The 16,943-nt window shown below is 45.0% G+C and overlaps 1 protein-coding gene across 1 annotated transcript; it reads right to left on the bottom strand.

Annotated features, from left to right (window-relative positions):
• Positions 1-726: 726 nt before the first annotated feature.
• Positions 727-6,261, bottom strand: RHEX (regulator of hemoglobinization and erythroid cell expansion). The gene is made up of 5 exons (XM_049634512.1): positions 5,476-6,261; positions 5,162-5,262; positions 3,741-3,866; positions 2,364-2,434; positions 727-1,832 (listed from the first exon to the last, which is right to left on the bottom strand). Exons 1-5 carry the CDS (start codon positions 5,484-5,486, stop codon positions 1,632-1,634), a joined length of 510 nt encoding a protein of 169 aa, XP_049490469.1. The 5' UTR covers positions 5,487-6,261; the 3' UTR covers positions 727-1,631.
• Between the last annotated feature and the right edge of the window lie 10,682 nt (positions 6,262-16,943).

The following is a 16,943-nucleotide window of genomic DNA, read 5'->3' as shown; positions in this document are numbered from 1 at the left end:
GGAGCCCCCCCCCCCCCGCCCCATTAATCCCATCATCTTGGGGGTTAGGATATCAACAGATGACTTTAAGGGGCCACAAACATTCAAATCATAGCAGGAGAGGAACAACAAGAGCCAAAAGGTGGAGGGACACGTAGGCCAGCAAAATTGCACAGTCCCAGAAACCCAAACCAAAACCATCTCTTCAGATCATCTTGGGGAAGAGGAAGCTGGGAACATGGAAGTTGACTGGAAAGGTCATGTACAGCCGGCAGGTGGAGCACAGGTAACATGTCGTCTCTAAGACCTGGATGCCACTCATCTGGACTTGGGATTTGTCTTCGGCACGTTCCTAGGGCTTTCATCTTTTGAGATGTTTGTTTAGCTAATGTGAGTAAATTGCCTTTCAAGTCTTAATTAGCTATTTAAAAAAGTATATTGCATATTTATCTGGTTATTACTTATTGCGTGTTATCAATTTAAAAACATTTGAAGTTAATTCTCTGCGACTTTGTAGGACTAGACTGTCTGCAAACAGTGACCAAGTTTATCCTCCTTTCCAGTACTGACAGTTCTTCTTTTGGGGAATTGTTTTATTGTACCGATTAGGACTTCTAGAACAATGTTAGATGAAGGAAACGACAGGTTTGTGGACACTTACTCCATTCTTGATTCAATAAAATTATGTTCTCAGTCCTTACCCATAAATATCATGAAGTCAGCTGATTTGAGATAAGCTATTCTTTTATTTTTAATGTTTATTTATTTTGAGAGAGAGAGAGAGGGAGGGGCAGAGAAATAGAGAGAGAGTATCCCAAGCAGGCTCCATGCTGTCAACACAAAGCCCCATGTGGGACTCGAACTCACGAACCGTGAGATCATGCCCTGAGCCAAGATGAGTCTGATGCTTAACCATCTGTGCCTCCGTGGCGCCCCTGAGACAAGCTATTTTAATCAAGCTAAGAAAGTGCCCTTGTATTCCTAATTGGCTTTACACAAACAAAGAACAATCCAGAAAAGAATATTACATTCCATTGGATTGAATTTGGGGAGATTTTTCTCTGGAATCCCAGATTGTGATGCTAGTTGGTGTTTACCCAGAACTCTGTCTGTCATCTTTTGTTCCCTAAAAAACAGGGAATTCGAAGGTTGGATGATGGCGGGCTTTCTAAGTGGCCTATTTAAAGTGCTGAGGGCAGAGCGGGATTGCTCAGCTAGACGTAGCTCTGAAAAGGGGCAGCGTGCAGGGTTAGGCACGAGGAAAAGAGGAATTGGTAGTTGCCGTTTCATTTAAAATTTTTAAGGAAGCTGTTTATTGCCAAAAAATTAAAAAGCCCGGAGAGTCACTTTAACGGTAAGGTTACCAAACAGAACTCTGCTACAGCTGATCAAACATTTTTTTTCCCCACAATTTTCTGTGGAGAAAGACATTACCGCTTTCTCTACTGATATCTCCACTCATTCATACTTATCCTGGAAGTTCTACTTGACAGCTGACCTGAATCTTTCTTCCTGAGTGAGATACAGGCCTACTTATTCTCCTATGCCTTGTTTAAAACAAAACAAAACAAAATAAAACAAAAAACAGTCATTCCCTTCCAAAATGAGTGCAAGAATTTGTAGAGAACTGCACCCCATGAAAACCCTACAATTCACATGGCCACCTGAGTGTATTCTACCGACTCAGAGTTAGCAGGGGTCACAAAAGTCCAGAAATTGGGCCTGTGGCTTTTTGGATTGACGTTGACGTAGTCTGTGGTTTCCTTTATGTTCTCATAGTCCAAGGCAGGTTCAGTTTTTAGTCCTCCAGGGGCTGAAAAGACCACTTGTGTGTAATTCACATCCTTGGTGGCCTTAGGGGAAAAAAAGCAGAGAAATGTGGGTCAAGATTCCTACCAGGGTTGGAGGAGGGGACACCCCAGGACTGCACTCTCACTGAAGGACCCTCGTCTCGCCCTAGGCTGGCAGGGAGAGAAGCTGGCTCCGGGGGGCTGTGTCGGAGAGCAGGGCCAGGCCAAGGGGGAACACTACCAACAGCTCTGTGCCTCTGTCTGCAGGGAATTAAGGGGTTTCAGGAAAGATGTGGAGACTCAAACCCCGTGAGGTCAGGACTCAGAGCAGACTTTGGCCTGGTGACTGGGATATGGCGAGGAGGAGGTGGTCCATTGACACTTGCATTTTCATGGTTCACTCAGACCCATTTTGTGGGGATGCCATGAACCTGAGGATCATGACACCCGTCACCCGAGGATGTTGTAATGACTCAAGAAACCCCTCCATCCCTGCTCCCATCCTTGTAGCTGGAGTGGCCTGGATGCTCAGTCTTTTGTAGCAAGGACCCCAACTGCATATGAAGGGCTGGGACCACTAGGGGTGTCCATTACCTGGCAGGTGGGAGGCAAGCTGCCGGAGACGTCCGAGCTGTTGGAGCTATCTGAGGACGTGTCACTGTCATCTAGGGAGAAATAGAAACTGTTCTTCTAAGGAACACTGGGGAGCGGGGTGGGGGGTGGGGAGGTGTTAGGAGGGGATGGGCACAACGGAAGGGAGAAGGAGACTAAGTCAGGCAAAGCCAGCCATGCAAAGACAAGCAGGGAAGAGAGATACGGAGCCCGCAGTAGAGAAAGAAGACACTGAACAGAGAAAGGGTGGGGAGAGAAAGCGCCCCCCTCCACCCCGCCAAATAGGCAAGAATGTGCCCAAGAGTCCAGACACTGCCGCGCTGTCCAGCTCCATCTAAGACTAATATCACTTGATTGTGCTGGAAGGGAGAAGCAGGAACACGCTGACGCAGCATGGCCCCGAGCACGTAGCTCTGGCCTCCCTAGTCCCGGCCACAGGTTTGGCTCTAGACCTGTCACTAACGCTAGGCAGGTGACATCCCTTTTTGTGTCTGGTTTTGCTCCCTGTGAAACAAGGAGGTTGCATGATGATCTTTGAGGTGCCTGCCAGAGAGTCTCTGATTCTGGCCAGGCTTCGGTGACGCTCTAGGGCCAGGGTCACGATGAGGCCAGTGCCCCTCCCTTTTTGCAGAAACACCGAATTCACATGAGCGGTCTCTTCTGGTTCTCTCCTGCGCTGAGGTCTTATCTCGGTGCCAGGGAAGCCTGACAACCAGATCTCTCCAACTGAAAAGATAAAATTGGAAGGTCGGAGCGGATGCAAATCGATCAAGAGAAAACCTGCTGGAAAAGGTGCGATCTCTGGGGAGTGAGCACACAGGGGTAGCTGTCTTGCTTCGGAAGCAGCAATTTCCATTGTGTGAACGGTGACCTGGTGGGTCTCCCAACCCTCGAGAGAGAAAACCAGTGGGTGGTATTCCTGCTGGCTCGCCTGCCAGAGGGGAACGTAGACTTGAACCATCACCAACACTAGCATTTATTAAAACCCCTGGATACCACGGCCAGAGGCAGGCAGAGGCAGTTGAAATCTCGGCCAGACGGAAACAGGTGCCATAGTCTCAATGACAAAGACAGGAACAGAGATGGCCCCAAGCTCCCTTTGCAGTGGCTCACACATGATCAGAGGGGGAAAAGAACTTAGACCCACCCAAACCCAGCGAGATCTGCCCTGCGTGATGAAAGAGTAGCTTGCTGGAAAAGCTAGGCTGGTGAGGCCTTCGGGGAGGCAGGTGGGAGGAATCTTCCGGCCAGGGGCTGGGCTGGCCAGGACAGAGCCCGGCTGCGGCAGAGCAGCTCTCCACGGCCCAGACAGAGCAGAATAAGCTTTATGACAAGTTCTTCCCCTGCCCCGTTACTCACGCCTGTGACGGGGCGCAGGCACAGGAGCGCTTCGCGTCTCCTCCGTGGCAGCACATGGCTGACGCGCAGGGCTGGGCCAGGGGGCCTGGAGCCTGGCCCCTTTCAGGATCCGCTCACTCTGGCTGGCTAAAGGGGACAGGGCAAGGGTCAAAAGTGCCAGCTCTCCAGGTCAGGAACATCCTGTCTCTGAGCACTGCCCTCGAGACAGCAAAACATTCAGAGGAACCTCTTCAAACCTCAGCGCTCTGCTCACAACCCTGCAGCACCTCTCACCTCGCTTGCAGGATGAGCCAAAGCCCCAGCCTCCAAGGCCCCCTGTGGCCTCGCTGTTCCCCCCTCTCTCCGTTCCAGCCACACTGGCCTCTCTTCCAAACAGCTTTCTGCCTCAGGGCCTTTGCAGATGCCGCTCGCTTCCTCACTGCCAGATGTTTATACTAAAAGGTTGGCGTTTCAGTGATGCTGGCCATCATCCAATTCATACCTCCTTGCCTTGCTTCATCTTTTTCTTCCCTAGCACTCACCATAATCTAACATGTGTGTATTACCTGTTTATCTAGTTTGTTGTCTGTGCCCCCCATAATATGTAAGTTATATAAGGACACAGATTTTTGTTTGGTTCCCTGTCATATTGAATGAATGAATGAATGAATGGCTAGAGAAGCCTAGAGTCCCTTTATTTTATTTTCCCTAATTTTAATGCCATCCCAGAACAGAACACAGTAAATCAGTTCAAGAATTTAAGTCCATCTTGGAACTGGAGAGTGTTATGCTAAGTGAAATAAGCCATACAGAGAAAGACAGATACCATATGTTTTCACTCTTATATGGATCCTGAGAAACTTAACAGAAACCCATGGGGGAGGGGAAGGAAAAAAAAAAGAGGTTAGAGTGGGAGAGAGCCAAAGCATAAGAGACTCTTAAAAACTGAGAACAAACTGAGGGTTGATGGGGGGTGGGAGGGAGGGGAGGGTGGGTGATGGGTATTGAGGAGGGCACCTTTTGGGATGAGCACTGGGTGTTGTATGGAAACCAATTTGACAATAAATTTCATATATTGGAAAAAAAGAATTTAAGTCCATCTTTTAGTCTAGCCATATTCTCTTCTCCTGGAATTCAAAGTCTTTTCTTCATTTTGAGTCCTTTGGTGGTGATGAAGAAAGTTAGGCCCAGGCTAAATGAGCCCACCCTCAAGAGTACTGCAGAAGCTTATCCCTAGGTAGAAGGTCTGGGTGGTGGAAGGGCTCTGGGCCATCATTCCAACCAGAAATAGGTTGGGTCAGAGTGGGGATTACCCAGTAAGGGATGACCCGGCTAGTGGATCCTCAAGTAGGTATTCAAGGGGTATTCCGGGGCTCGTCTTGCTATAGGCTCAGGGGTGGTCCCTACAGGTGACTAGGAGGAAAGAGCGCCAGGCTATTTACCCATGTGCCTGCTGAGCAGGTAGTTGATGGCAGCGAAGAGGCAGGTCTGTAGAATGAGGGACACCACTGCGATCACTAAGCCATGCCAGAACTTCATGTCTCTGTTGGGAACGGAGCAGCATCAGAGTTAGAGGTTGTGGAGATTCTAAATCGGCTGCAAACCCACCCTGCCCCCAGCCAGAGGCAGCCATCTGGTGTTGCCGTGTGTCTCAGGGCAGGTCTCTTTGCCTCTCTGGACGGGAAGGTGTAGGGAGCCAGGGAACGTGGCGTGCATGCTTGGAAGCCAAGTGCACGGTCTGATGGGAACCACTCACTCCGTCAGCATGATGAACTTGCAGGGCAGCTGTGGGCGTAGGTGAGGCTCAGGCTTTGGTGGGGGCAGGAAGAAGACACCTGGAAGGAACCACTCTGGGCACTTCGTCTCCACGTAGAGCCACCCGCGGGACCGTCCTACAGACCTGCAGGAGGCAAGGCAGCGGGTCAGGACTCCTGGGCTCTACGCTCCAATTCCCTTCAGGCGAACTCAGCTGCTCGGGGCGTCACTGGCTTTCCTCTCCCCAGATTTCAAGCTTTGAATCTACAAAACAGGCAGTATCTCGTAGTTCGGTGTTAGCACTGAACGGGGTGGGCACGCACTCGATGACAGCCCCAGCGCTGAGCCCCTGGCACACCCACCTTCCTACCTGATTCACACGGTCCCGTGGCCGAGATATCAGTACGCTCTTTCGATAACAAGCAGCATGAGATTCAGAGAGCAGAGGCTCATGTCTGAGGTAGCACAGCTGGCAAGTGGTGGGGCCTGGATTTGGGCTCTAAGTCCAAGCCTGCACGTTCAACCACTGGTCTTGGCTTTCAGAGAATCTTCACCAGCTGCTGGAAAGCACCAAGGGGTTGAACATGCGCAAATACGCCAGGAGAGATTTGTTAAAGAAATCCAAATCTTGGGGTGCCTGGGTGGCTCAATCCGTTAGGTGACAGACTCTTGGTCTCAACTCAGGTCATGATCTCAGTTTGTGAGCTCAGGCCCCACATCAGGCTCTGCACTGATGGTGCTGAGCCTGCTTGGGATTCTTTCTCACTCCCTCTCTCTCTCTATCTGCCTGTATCCTGCTTGCACTCTTTCTCTCTCTCAATAAATAAATAAACTTAAAAAAAAAAAAAAAGAAAGAAATCACATGCACACCATTCGTGGCTTCGTGGGGTTTTAGACTCTGGATATCACTGGGGTTTAGACTCTGGATGCTCTTACACACTCATGAATATGTTGATTTTAAAAATCAGGGGGCGCCTGGGTGGCTCAGTCGGTTGAGCGTCCGGCTTCAGCTCAGGTCATGATCTCACAGTTTGCGGGTTCGAGCCCCGCATCGGGCTCTGTGCTGACATCTCGGAACCTGGAGCCCGCTTCGGATTCTGTGTCTCCCTCTCTCTGCCCCTCCCCTGCTCATGCTCTGTCTCTCTCTCTCCTTCAAAAATAAATTTAAAAATATTTAAATAAATAAATAAATAAATAAATAAAAATCAGGTGCCTGGGTAGCTCAGTCAGTTAAGCATCCGACTTCAGCTCAACTCATGATCTCACGGCTAGTGGGTTCGAGCCCCATATCAGGCTCTGTGCTGACAGCTTGGAGCCTGGAGCCTGCTTCGGATTCTGTGACTCCCTCTCTTTCTGTCCCTCCCCTGCTCATGTTCTGTTTCTCTCTCTCTCTCAAAAAATAAACATTAAAAAATTAATTTAAAAAATCAGCTTATGAATTTCATCAGCATGTTGCTGAATATGGAATTTACTAAAAGACAAAGGCAGGATAATTTCAAAGCCTCTGAGATGATACTTACTCAGCAGAGATGGGGAGACAACCACCCACCGCCCTGCTGCAGACCATAAACCTTAAACAGCCTTTCACTCTCCTGACACCTATTTTCCCCATCAGTGTTTCCAAGGGCGAAGGGCAGTGGGAAAGTCCTGAAAGTCTTGTTTTTATTTGTAGGTTTCACACTGGGGCTTTCTAAGATCAGAACTCAGACCAAGAAGCAAGACAGAGAGAAGGCAATGAGGGGCAGGAAGGCTGTGGGGTTTGCCACCAAACCCTCTCCAGGGCTGTGGGCGTTGGCCAGCTGCAAGTTTCCAGAGAGAAAATACACCATCTCCTTTCACATACCAACACGCTAGTCCTTGGCAGTGGCTTTTCTTTACAAGATCAAAAGTTGGAAGCAACACATACCCAATTTCTTCATCGTACTTCCTTAACCCACCCCCTTCCCTACATAATTAATTCTAGATACTTCTCCCAAAGGAACCTAACGCTATCTACCCATTGCTTGTCAAGGTAAATGTGCCCGGTTGCCTCGTAAGCATCAGGTGCTGGTAAGAAGGGGCTACAGTGGGGGGGGGGGGAGGCAGGGAGCAGGAGGTGAACACACCCCAGAAGGCAGGTGAGAAAGGACTCCGGGAAGTCCCTGAAGTCCATAGACCAGTGGGTAGAAAATCCAGTATCCCCCCGCAGGATGAGCAAACTGCGGAAAGAAAGCTTAGTCGAAAGTGACTTGTGCACAAAATGAAATTTGCAGAGTCAAGACGCTGGAAATAAAACACAGAAACGATGGAGATGAAGCAAAATGGGGATTTTTCAGGGAAAACAGTGATCTTGAAGGATTGGGCAACTTGATGGAAAAGGGCATAGTTATATTTTAAATGCCTGGCTCTTGTCTTATTTTGGATAAACCCTCTTGAAATTTTGACAGGCATTGATTTCTCAAGCAAATTGCAGTATTGATTTCTGGGGCAGCTGCAAAAGATCGGACTTCACCGGGAGAGCTGTATGGCATCATGAAAGACGCAAAAATCACAGGCTGGTGTCTCTGGGAACCAACAGTGTTCATTTTCAAAGGCGTTTTAGTATGTTAGTATTTTTTGTTTAATATTTATTTAGTTTGCAGAGAGAGAGAGGGAGAAACAGAGCACGAGGGGAGAGAGGCAGAGAGAGGAGACACAGAATCCGAAGCAGTCTCCAGGCTCTGAGCCATCGGCACAGAGTTCGACACGGGGCTCAAACTCATGAGCTGCGAGATCGTGACCCGAGCTGAGGTCAGACGTTTAACCGACTGAGCCACCCAGGCGCCCCTCTGGTGTGTCAGTATTGATTACCTCATATTCAATGTCTCATTTGTCCTTAATCACAGAAATTATTCTCCTTCTTTCATCCAAGGGGATGGCCAGAAAGCCACTAGGGCTGGGTTCTGAAACCACACTTAAATTTTAATTTCTTTTAAGGCTCCTTTCTCTCCTTATTCATTAAAAATTAAACAACTAATAGATATTTGTGGTACAATTCAAAATGCAAATAAGCAAAGCATTTCACAAAATCACCCCACGGTTGACTCCAGAGCACTCTCCACAGGTTCTCATACATGTATGTACTGTGCGTAGGTGTGCATGTAAATCCGTGTTTACACGTGTACGATCTTTTCTAAACATCATACTGATCAGCAGCTTTTTCTCTTCACTGAGTATATCGTAAACATGTTTCCAGATCAGAAAAGCCTTCATTAAAAATTTCCACTCTGGGGGCGCCTGGGTGGCGCAGTCGGTTAAGCGTCCGACTTCAGCCAGGTGACGATCTCGCGGTCTGTGAGTTCAAGCCCCGCGTCAGGCTCTGGGCTGATGGCTCGGAGCCTGGAGCCTGTTTCCGATTCTGTGTCTCCCTCTCTCTCTGCCCCTCCCCCGTTCATGCTCTGTCTCTCTCTGTCCCAAAAATAAATAAAAAACGTTGAAAAAAAAATTAAAAAAAAAAATTTCCACTCTGGAGGCCCTCGGGCCAAATTCGGCGCCTAGGTGATTTTGTCTGATGAAGTCCTTTAAAGATTTGGATTTGGATGCCCTAAGAAGGGGTGTGTGCTCTTCTGTCCCTGACTGATCCCCGAAGCCATTTGAGTTTGCTACATACTTGAGTTTCTGGCATACTACTATTCTACTTTATCAGTGTTTCTTAGCGCTCTGTGACTTTCAGAGCCAGACAGTTCCTTGTTGTCTAGAGCTGTTTTGCGCCCCACTGGATATTCAGCATCTTGGAAGACCACCATTGTAACAGGCTAAATGGTCATTTGTAACAACCAAAATGACCAAAAATGACCCCACACATTTCCAAATGCCCCAGGGTGAGGCAGTCACTTTTGCCCCCAGTTGAGAATCGTTGCATTAAATAAATGTCCCATTATTTTAAAACCAATATCTTAGTTTGGCTCTTCGTACAGAACCATATTGCCTACGCTTCCTTCCATCATTTTGGTATATTGTGAACATCTCACTAACCAAATGGTGCACAGAACCTGTGTCAGTATATAGCATAAAGTCCAACAGACTTCAGTCTGAATCGAAGTTCTGTTCCCTTCTAGATGTGAATTATTAAACCTCTCAGTACCTCAGCTCCTGTACCTGTAAGATGAGGAGAACGATAGCCTCTATCTCAGAGAGTTCTTGTGTGGGCTCAGTGCTTTATGCTGTTTGTATGGAACTTCATGCAACATCAGGCTTGTGAGAAGCACTCGATGATTACGGATGGGCCCCACGACAGTTTGACTTAATTTTTAGATGTTACAATGGGTACGGAAAAGCATACCCATTCAGTAGAAACCGTACTTGGAATTTTGACCTTAGATCTTTTTGTGAGCTGGCGATATGCTGTGCAAACCTTCTCTGATGTGGGGCAGCTCCCAATAAGCCATGCGATCATGAGGGTCCACAGACAATACACTCATAACCCTTCTGTGCCCATACACGCCTTCCATTCTTCACGTTCAGTACAGGATTCAATAAAGTACATGAGCTATTCGACACTTCATTAAACAATAGGCTCTGTGTCAGATGATTAGATTTTAGGCTAATGTAAGTGTTTTGAGCACGTTTAAGGCAGGCTAGGCTAAGCTCTGATGTTTGGTAGGTTAGGTGGAGTAAAAGCATTTCCGACTTATAATAGTTGCGATTTATGATGGGATTATCGGGAGCTGACCCCATCGTAAATCGAGGAAGTTGCGAACTACACGTTGTTCAACCCTGAAACACTTCACCAAGATGGTGACTGGAGTAGAGCTATTAAAAATTGAGTTGGTCTATTTTAGGAAAGGCAGGCATTCATGTTGAGCACAGTTTAAAGATAAGATCAGGGACAGGATGAGGTATGAAAATGATGACAGATGTCATTATTTAAGTGGCTAATGGCCCCTAACCACAATGAGCAGGTTGTTCCTTGGGGTCTAATTGCAGATTGCTGATCAGACAGTGGGCAAAAACATCTGCTCATTTGCACTCCCCCCACAACACACACACATACCAAATAACCAGGAAATGAGCAATTTAGAGTAATTATGTTGTGAAAAAAGTGCCTGGACTGTGAGAGTTTGCCGTGGCTCATTCCATGATCAAGATTTGGACTCTCCTATCCTCTTTCACATGCTTAGTTTTGATGCCCAGACCAATACTAATGTAACGCCCTGCCAGGCATTTCCCAATCACGCTCCCACAGGGTGCTGGGAGCCTCTCCTCTGCTTGCTTCAGGCCTGGGTGGAAGTCCCGAGACGTCCAGTTAGGCCTGGGTCCCATCTTATTGTTTCCCCTTTCTTGTGATAGAGGAGCTCTCGTGGGGCTCTCGTTGGTACAGCCTAACATAGAGGTGAAATAATTAAGAGGCACCTCCTCCTGGCTGACACCATGCTTTCACTGAAGAGTCACAAAGAGTCGTTTGAAAAAAGAGCACAATAGAAGATGATTTACATGAAAATCATATGGAATGCAATAATCAATAATCACTCTCAACATTGTTAGGCTATCAATCTTTTAAAATTAAGTAGCTTTAGGGTACTGGGTACCTGTCCGTTAAGGTAGCTCCTGGGTAGCTCAGTCCGTTAAGCATCAACTTCCACTCAGGTCATAATCTCACCGTTCGTGAGTTCGAGCTCCACATTGGGCTCTGTGCTGACAGCCCAGAGCCTGAAGCCTGCTTCAGATTCTGTGTCTCCCTCTCTCTCTGCCCCTCCTTGCTCGCCCTCTGTCTGTCTCTGTCTCTGTCTCTCTCTCTCTCCTGCGCTTGCCTGCTGGGGAGCTGGGACGGGTAGAATCCTTTCTAGGCCCTGGAGAATGAAGGGGCTTGGTGCTTCAAAGTCCTCAGGCTCCTTCTAGCTCCAAGCATTCTGTTCTTTAAAGACTGAAGTCAGGAAGGGGAAAGAGAAGCAAATTTGGATGGAAATGGGATATTTTGAAAGAAAACAAAATCTGTTTCTATTTTATAGTATCATCCAGTCTCCTCCACATTACTAGACTTTTCTTCCTTAATTTAATATGCAGTTGGGAATAATCAAAAAAAAGAGGAAACATAAATCAGCCAAACCACGGAAACCGTATACATACACAATTATGTATATAACCACAGAAACAGAGATCAAAAACTGTGAGGCTACTAAGGAATTTTTTAATGTAATCTCAATAAAATTCATGAGTTTCTAGAAAGATACAAACGAGCAAAATTGATTCCATAAGGCACCAAAACCAAAACAAGATCACAAGAAAGAAGTTGGGGAGGCAGCATGGCATGTAGCCGCTAAAGACAGAGAACTGGCGTCTGGAAGCGTGGGTTCACACCCCAGCTCATTCCCTGCATGAGCTTGGTCTAGTTCTTGAACCCTTCAAAGCCTTAGTTTTCTTATCTGTAAGATGGGAGCAATAATAACTGGTTCTTAGGTTTGAATAAGATGGATACAAATGATACCTGCTTCTGAGGATAAAGTCAGATGAGTTATGTGAAGTAGTTATTACAACTTTCGCCACATAGAAAGAAGCATACAATAGGGGCGCCTGGGTGGCTCAGTCGGTTGAGCATCCGACTTTGGCTCAGGTCATGATCTCGCAGTTTGTGAGTCCGAGCCCCGCATCGGGCTCTGTGCTGATGGCTCGGAGCCTGGAACCTCCTTCATATTCTGTGTCTCCCTCTCTCTCTGCCCCTCCCCCGCTCACACTCTGTTTCTCCCTCTCTCAAAAATAAATAAACATTAAAAAAAAATTTTAAAAAGAAAGAAGCATACAATAAAAGAGAGTTACTATTATTTAGAAATTAAAAGCATTATTGGAACTAATCTACTCAAATTTTGTGTCCAAATAGTTGGGGGTTTTTTTGTTTTGTTTTGTTTTAATTTTAGAGAGTGGGGCAGAGGGAGAGAGATCATCTTAAGCAGCCTCCACTCTCAGCATGGGAGTCCGATGTGGGGCTCGATCCCATGATACTAGGATCATGACGTGAACCAAAATCAAGAGTCAGACTCTCAACCAACTGAGTCACCCAGGCACCCCCCGAATAGTTTTAGAAAATAAGTTACTTCAAACTTTTAAGGAACACGTAATGTTTATGCTGTATAAGCAGATCCAGAGCATAAAAAAGGTGGAAAACTCTGCAGGATCTTGTCACTTACAAATACAGAAGTAAATATAGGATAATGTCAAGGAGTTCCTTCAGGAACATCCAGGAAATTAGTTATTACAATAATGAAAACTAATGTTGGGTATTTAACATGACCTTACTCTGCAAGGATAGACACTACCACCATTTCCTAGATAAGACAGAAAGGTTTGGAGAGGTCGAGCAATTTGCCCTGGTCCCCCATCACCACCCCACCATGGCCAGAGCCAAATTTCAAACCAAGCCCAGCTCTCAATCATTACAGCAAATTGCCTCTTACATGATATGAATATAGCATCAATAGATCAAGTTTTTATTTTATTATTATTATTTTTTTAACATTTATTTATTTTTGAGACAGAGAGAGAGAGAGAGAGAGAGCATGAGTGGGGGAGAGGCGGAGAGAGAGGGAGACACGAAATCTGAAGCAGGCTCCAGGCTCTGAGCTGTTAGCACAGAGCCCAACGCGGGGCTCGAACCCACAAACTGTGAGATCATGACCTGAGCCAAAGTCAGATGCTTAACCAACTGAGCCACCCAGGCACCCCAAGAACCAGTTTTTAAAATGTTCACCTCAGTAAAACACCGAAAAACATTTGATGAAATAAAATACTCATTTCTTACTTTTTAAGTTAATAAAATAAGAATATGAGAATAATTTCTTACTATAATAAAGAATATCCCTTCTGTACCAATAATCAACATCTTACCAAGTGGTAAAATGTTTTAGCAGCCAAGAACAAAGATGTCTGCTGTAACCATTTTAAAAAATTAATCCTGGAAACTCTAACCCTGGGAAGTTAGAAGTTCCTCCGACCTCTAACCTAGAGTAATAATAAGGGTGTGGAATGTTTATTGAGATGTTCTGTGACACTTTGACATCTATAACTCACCTGATTCTCTCAATCACCCTAGGAGGTAGGTGCTATTTTTCTCCTTTTTCTTTTCTTTCTTTTTTTTTTTTAATTGAAATATAATTGTCATTTCCATTTTACAGAGGGCAAAACTAAGACACGTAGAAGTTAAGTAATTTGCTCAAGGTGGTAAGAAGAGTTAATGGGGTTTTTGTGCCCAGGCAGCCGGGTGTTGGAGCCTAAGCTAATTAACTGATACGTGACGTTAACGAAGGTACAGCTTGGGGAAGGGCAAGTCAAATTTATCCTGATTTGCAAAAGATGTGATTTTATACCTAGAAATCCCAAATGGTCAATTGAAAAAGCAGTGAGATTAATCATACTACTCAGGAAAAGTCCTGAAAGCATGATAACTATTCTAAAATTACCAGCTCTTCTTCCTATTGTATCAGCAATAACCAGTGAGGTAATGGAATTGCATGGAGGGGGGCCCGGCAACCTTAGCAGCCATTGCACCTCATAGAGCTAAGAATAATTTTAATTGTAAGAAAGTTATTTTGAAGAAAATAATAAAAACGTACTGAGAGATGTACAAGACATAAACTAATAGAGAGACACTAATAGAGAGAACATTCCCATGTTCCAGACTGGCAATCCAGAAGACAAAAAAAAAAAAAAAAAAAAAAAAAATCATTTTGAAATTAATTTGTTGGTTCAATATAACTCCAGTCAAAACTACAGTGAGAAATTTTTTACGACTCCAAATGAATTCTAAAATTTATCTGGGCAAAAAATTAACAACAGTCCAGAAGATCTGGAACACGTTTGAAAAGGATTTGTGACCAAGCAGGTTCCTGACATACCATTGTTAAAGGGTGGTGTAGATTTGAAAAACTACACTAGGATGTACAATAAATATTATCATAAAAGTGGTTCATAAGGCAGTGGCAGGAAAGGAAATGTCATTTAGAAAATGTTGCACACAGGGGCGCCTGGGTGGCTTGGTCGGTTAAGCGTCCGACTTCGGCTCAGGTCATGATCTCACAGTCCGTGAGTTCGAGCCCCGCCTCGGGCTCTGTGCTGACAGCTCAGAGCCTGGAGCCTGTTTCAGATTCTGTGTCTCCCTCTCTCTCTGCCCCTCCCCTGTTCATGCTCTGTCTCTCTCTGTCTCAAAAATAAATAAACGTTAAAAAAAAAATTTAAAAAAAAAAAAAGAAAAAAAAAAGAAAATGTTGCACACAGAATAATGAATTAGCCACCTGTAAGAAAAAAAATAACTTACACCCAGACATGATACAACAAAATAAATTCCAAAGGGATTAAAGAAGTAAATCGTTTTAAGTTGAGTCATTAAAAGTAGAAGGATATGGGACTGGATATTCACATATTCAATAATATTTATTAAATCCCCAGATGAGAGAAAACTGTCTCAGCTTATACGCAATGGAAGAAGTCACAAAGCAACAGGAAAAAATAGATTCCACTCTAAAATATTAAAACTTCACATATTAAAGTCAAGTAAGCAAAATTTAAAGGCAAATAGACAAAAACGTTAGAACCAGTGTGTGCAATACATAACTTTAAAAGGTTTTAGATTAAAAAATTTTTAAGAAAAGCCCTCCTATCCCCAAATGATAAATGGGTAAAAAGCATGGAACAGTTTACAGACAATCTGGAATAGGACTAAAGCTATTATCACAAGGTAGCTGTACCCACTATTGATTAAAGAAGTGAAAAATGGGAAACAACCTAACTGAAACACAAAGATTAGATAAATTAGGGTGAAGGTATAGAGTGGAATATTATACCAACATTTAAAATTATATTGAGAAAAAATTAATCTGGGGAAGGAATCTGTTCCATGAGGAAGAACAATGCAGTTATAGTTAGCTACCTACAGAACATATTTTTTTAAAAAAGAATGAAAATTTGTACAAAAAAGAAAACTTTGGGTCATTAAATGTTTTTGTCTTTTATATTAGTTTAGTGATAACCCCCAATCACCTGATTTGGTTCACCAAATCCCGAATAGTTCGTTGACAATAATTTTTCATATCAAATATAGATTTATTCGTGAATGTAAATTTATGGCAATTAAATTGGGGGTTATTTTAATGTTCTTTTTTCAAAAAGCAGAAATAGATAAAAAAATATACCTAAATGTTAACAAAACTGCATATTGCAATTGTGGATGATGTTTTATTTAATTCTTTACACTATCTGTCATATCAAAGTTTTCTGCAATGTACATGTATCTTTTTTCTAATCAGGAAAAGAAAACAAGCCCAGAAATTCTGAGCTGCTCAGTCAGCATAGTTGCAAACTTATCTACATCAAAAATTCATTTACAATCTAAACTATATCTCATCATGTTAATAGAGCACTGAGACAATCAGCTAAATGTCCGAGTTCCAATCGATCAAATACACACTGAGAGGTCTAGGTGCACGGCCCTGGGCGAAATACTCTGATGGACAGGAAGAAGGAGAGAAGGCCATCTGAACATTCAAGAGCTCACACTGTGTCGGAAAATCCGGACGTTAATAAGCGAAAAATCCAAAAGAAGAGATGTCACCATGAAGCATGACGAATGTTCAGAAGGAGTGGTGTCACTACTATGCACTATGTCAGAGGAAAAGTTGATCCCCGCTCAATAGAATATTCAGAGAGGAGTCACTGAGTAGAACGACTGAAGAACAAGCTATGGCTGGATGGAGAAGGAGGGCCAGAGCAGGCCGGCTGAAGGTGGCTGCCAACTCTGGCTACAGGGAAATCCACTCACCGTCTTCAACAAGTTTTGACACAGATTTAGCCACATGTAAATAAGAGAGTGGGAGCAAGTGGGGTATACCACAAGCCAACCTCACAAGTAGGTGCAGGAAAATACGGAGGAGCAGGGACTTGGGGGCCAGGGGGATTGGCTTTGAAGTTTTAGCTCTGGCCCTCCTGGCTGTGAGTTGCTTTCTTTCCCCAGGCCTCGAGTTTTACCTGAAAAATGGGGACAGCACCTGTTTCATTTTTTCAACTCAAGTTGTGTGCTTGCTCTATGTGCCAGCATCGGGCGAAGCATTTTGCATAAATTATTTCGTTTAATCATCACGATGGCAAACTTACGAGGTCGCCACTGTGGTCGTCCCCAGGTTATATATGAGAAAATCGGACTCTAATCCCGCACGGGGAGGACAGAATTCAAACCCAGGCTGTTTGGGGCCAGAGCCGTCACCACACTGCACACAGTATTTGAGAAGGTCAGCTGAGTGCCTGGCTCGTATGGGTGCTCAACGGGGAGTGATCCTCAGACCAGAACAGAGGATTCAACACAAACTGGCTGAACTATATAAACACACCATTTCCACAGGGCCCTGTAAGGAAACTGGGCTGACCCATGACTTTCAGATGGGAGATATAAGCAACCCAAGGCACGGAGCCATATGGTCCTGGGAGGTGTCAGTCCTAAACAGTCCCTGCTCCCACGACTGCTGCCGTGTC

This window comes from Panthera uncia, chromosome F1 (assembly GCF_023721935.1).
Source record: "Panthera uncia isolate 11264 chromosome F1, Puncia_PCG_1.0, whole genome shotgun sequence".
In the NCBI taxonomy this organism is placed as follows: Eukaryota; Metazoa; Chordata; class Mammalia; order Carnivora; family Felidae; genus Panthera; species Panthera uncia.
This window is presented reverse-complemented; position numbering and strand designations above follow the sequence as displayed.

Bases quoted from the DNA above. Each gene is read 5' to 3' on its own strand.
- RHEX (XM_049634512.1), bottom strand. The intron at 3,867-5,161 runs GTAAATAGCCTG...TGTCCCCTTTAG, and splicing joins CCTGCTCAGCAGGCACATGG to CCAGCCAGAGTGAGCGGATC. The intron at 1,833-2,363 runs GTAATGGACACC...TTTTCCCCTAAG, and splicing joins GCTTGCCTCCCACCTGCCAG to GCCACCAAGGATGTGAATTA.